Source organism: Frankliniella occidentalis, unplaced genomic scaffold (assembly GCF_000697945.3).
Source record: "Frankliniella occidentalis isolate FOCC.00 unplaced genomic scaffold, Focc_3.1 Scaffold43, whole genome shotgun sequence".
Classification (NCBI taxonomy): domain Eukaryota; kingdom Metazoa; phylum Arthropoda; class Insecta; order Thysanoptera; family Thripidae; genus Frankliniella; species Frankliniella occidentalis.
Window position 1 is genome coordinate 748744 of NW_026267173.1, and position 4025 is coordinate 752768.

General features: G+C 53.1%; 1 protein-coding gene across 1 annotated transcript in view; it reads left to right on the plus strand.

The window, feature by feature from the left end:
- Nucleotides 1–4025, plus strand: part of LOC113217360 (alkaline phosphatase, tissue-nonspecific isozyme-like) — a 105815-nt gene that overhangs the window by 77565 nt on the left and 24225 nt on the right. Inside the window, exon 4 of the mRNA XM_052266786.1 lies at nt 2592–2827. Within this exon, the coding sequence (XP_052122746.1) occupies nt 2592–2827 (236 nt within the window). The remainder of the gene's footprint in view (nt 1–2591; nt 2828–4025) is intronic.

The window sequence follows — 4025 nt, forward strand, 5'->3', positions numbered from 1 at the left end:
AGACCCGGGACCCGATCCCTTTACTGCTCTTCGCACAATGAGCGCGATAATCATTGATTCTCTGGCGCAACGGAACGCTACGTTGGGTACACATGAAAAGAAAACGAAGATAAATCTTCCCCCTCCCGGGTCGCCCTGATCGGTATAACCGCGGGACTCGTGTCGCTCGCGTGACCGCCGCCCGTTTGCGGACTGCACGCACCTCGAGGCCACTGAGCGCTGCTCGCCAGAAGTGTGCAGTGCAGTTATTCCCATTCTGAAGCGCGCTCTGATCGCTCTAATTACTTCCAGCGGCTGGCCGCATCCGGGTCCGGGTACGCCCGGCTCGCAGCTTGCGGAGTCGGACTACTGATAAGCGTCTCTCTCTCTCTCCCGCTTTCTCTCGCTCTCTCCCTCGCCACGTCGGGATGAATAAATTGATGAGGTTTGTCAGAGAGAATGAAAAAAAGAAAGGATTGTCAACGTTACGCCGGCGGGAGGGATGATCCAGTAAAAATATGGCGGGACATCGACGTACCCCTCGTGAAAACGTGACAAATGCATTTTCCACCCCGCAACGCTGGAGAGGGAGAGCTCGGTAGGAGGAGAAGGGCGGTGGGGGTGGGGACGAGGGCGTGAGAAAAGGGAGAGGAAGGTAGGGCGGGGAACATAGGAGGCAGCCAAGCACCGCTCGTCCGTCGTGTTCAGATCTGGAGAGGAGTGCGGAGAGCGCGCAGGGCGGCAGATAAGATAGCAGAAGGGTAGTGAAAAGGGGCGGGAGTATAGGGGTACTGGCGGGGTATGAACTGACGGGGGGGCCAGGGAGGCCGGCCAGTGGCCAGCGGGTCCGGCGGTGGTGGAAATGCTTTTCCAGAAAAGCATTTACTCCTTCCTTCGCAATCAAGAGCGGGGGGTTGGCCCGAGCCGCGGTGACCGGCGAGCGCCAACCGCACTGGCCGGAAAGGTGGACCTTGCGTTGGGCCAACTCGTATATTTCCGTATTTCTCGGTATATGCCTCGCGGGAATTTCTGGTATTTTTTCAACGCGTACACTAAAAACAAAGAGTGTGCAACTGGCATGCGCATACGGTAGTGTCCATACAGGTGTTGGAGTGGAATTTCGAATACTTAGAATTTATTAACAGGGAAATCGCTATGCATCTTTTTGTGTTTTCTCGAATTTTTGTGTGTGTACGAGCCCCCTCCCCTCCCCCGCCCCTCCCCTCGCGGACCGGACTGCGCGGTGGTACGTAAAATATACATCTCAGCCAGAACTTAGCAAATAAAGTATGTCGTGGGCGGGGCGGGGGTGGGACGGCATCCAGGGCGCTGTTTGTATTTTACGCATGGTTGTCATCACTGAAATGAAACCTTCGCAAACGTCTGAGTGGGAATGAGGCGCTGCCCCGTCGTTGCGGTCGGGCCGGGCCTGGCCGGGCGTTCCTTGAGCCGGTGTAGGGCGGGGCGGGGGCGGGGTGGTATGGAAGGGCACACCAGTAAATATGAATCACTCGGCTCGCAAAAGGAGACTAAAGCCGAAGGCTGGGAGGCCTGGCGGGTGGGAAGGGTGTAATAAACTCGTTTCGTTTGCGAAAAACAGGTCGGGTTGAAGACGGAAATAAACGGTGAGGCATGCAAAGGGGTTGGGAGCGAGGAGTTTCGTCCTTTGGCTTGCTTAACACGCAAATATGCAGACCCAGGTCCACTAACATATTTCAGCACATTAAAAAGAGAAAAAGTCACAAAATTAGGACAACAAAGGGCGCGTAACTCAACGATTAGATTTGTGTGAATCACAACAATAATTATAACTGACGAACTTTACCAGACATAAGTTTTAAAGTCAGAAGGGCAAAGAAGGAGAGGTAGGGGGAGGAGAAGCAGCAGGAAGGGGAGGGAGAAGAAAGGTGGCTTTGGGGAGCTCAATTGGGCCTGGGGCGGTGAACTCCATAGGCGTTGGGGGTGGGCTACCGAAAAATAGACAAGAACGTAAACAAAAATCAAGAAAATATGTCAAAAATACAACGACAGAAATACAAGAAAGTCCAAAAAGCACCAGTAGCTTACACAGAGATACACGAGTTGGCTGCAGCCAGCCTTTGATGCACTCTGTCCCGACCCTGCCCGCTTGTTATGCATCCCCCTTTAACGCATCGTAGCTCAAAAGAAAAGAGAAAAAAAAGAGATTTAAAAAAACCGTGGTTCCCGGCCGCTTTTGCCGCCTCTCTGGCCCAGGCCCAGCAGTCCCGGGCCCGGGGCTTGCAACAGCAATCGCAATAGCGGTTTGCATCTCGCCCGCAACCCCGCAGCCGCCCGGTAAAAGGAACAAAGCGACGATGAGGATGAGCATGCGGGGTGGTTCGTGCTGGGGGTAGACCATCTGCGACGGATTTGTCTGCGAGCCGGTGCCGGTGCAAACGCCCCACCCCAGGGGGAGCAACTCGTGTATTTCTTGAATTTTCCTGTATTTTTTACGTGTATTTGGGTGTTGTAAAGTATTTTGTTGTTTTTTTTCATTTTCATTGTATTTTTTGTATTCTAATGCATAGGATTTTTGTCAAGTTGCTTGCCCTGCCTCAGTTCTGACTCGCCCCTCTCTCTTTCTGTTGCAGACCGCACTTTCTGGTACGCCGAGGCGCGGGCGCGGCTGCGCCAGCGGCTGCACTCGGGCTCCGCCTCGCTGCCGCGGCCCCTGCCGCACGCTCGCAACGTGATCCTGCTCGTGGGCGACGGCATGGGGCTGGCCACCGTCACGGCCGCCAGGATCCTGCGCGGCCAGCGCCAGGGCCGCCTCGGCGAGGAGGCCGAGCTCGCCTGGGACAACTTCCCCACCGTCGGGCTCGTCAAGGTCTGTCACGTAAAGTAATTGGTTTCAAACGTAGTTTTTCTGTAGTAGGGTTGTGTGTTTTCTTTTCCAGAAAAAAAAAATGTTTCACGTGATGTTTTCGATTGTGTGTCTGTGTGTTTATTTTACAGGGTAAATAAACCAGACACCCGCCGAGAGAAAGAGAGGGGGGACGGGGGACTTGAAGGACGAAATATAGAGCGAGAGGAGAACAGGTTTTTGAAGGCCCCCTTTAGTCCAGTCCTGCCAGCAGCATAAATCTCCGGAGACGCGGCGCGGGAAGGGAGAAAAGAGAGGGGTGGACGGAGGGGAGGGAGGGACAGCCTCCGCGTCAGATAAGTTGTTTGTTGTCAAGTGGCTTATAAGTTGGAAATAATAAATCCATTACAGGCGCGAGGCAAGCGGAGGCGCCACCGGCCTTTTTATCAGCAGAGAGAGTGAGAGAGACGAGAGAAAAGGAGCGGCGGGGGGGTTGGAATCACTACAGCCGTCCGCGTTCCGGGAGAATACTGAGCAGACAAGAGAACAGCGCCGGAGGGGGGGGGGGAGCAGCAGCAGCGTCCTTTCCCATGATTTACCACCAGAGGTCGTGAGTGCAAGTTGTGCCCCGGTCACCGGGGTCTAATTGAGCAGAGACGACCAGCCCCCACCCATCTTCTATCTTCTCTCTCTCTCCACCCCCCTACACCATATATCTCGATTTTACAATGTGGCATTTCTTCAGTCAATTTGAAATAGAAGTATGAAGAACTCCACCTACCGGGTTTTAGTGTACACCAGTTTGACAAGACTGCAATACCTCTTTTTAAAAAAAAAAAAAAATAAATAATCAAACAAATCACATCTCTGCAGCCCATTCTTTGTGTTTTCGTACATTAGAATTGTCTGAATTCGTTGTGCTTGCCTTGAGTAGAATGCTCTCAACACCGAGCACAATGCACTAAAAACATCAAGTATACGAAAAATCAAAAATACTTATGTTTGTGTCTGTGCTTATACATACAGGACGCCCTTGCAGTGGCCTTTAGCGACACAATTGAAGGGAGTATAGGCAGGTGAGTGTGTGGGGGTGGGGGTAGAAGGAGAGTCCTATTTGGCTGAATTGACTTGTTGCGGGACTGAAACAGAACACGTTACAGACAGGGCACGTCAAGCCACGAGCCTACCTTGGCTGCCGGCACCACAGGCATATTGTGCGCGG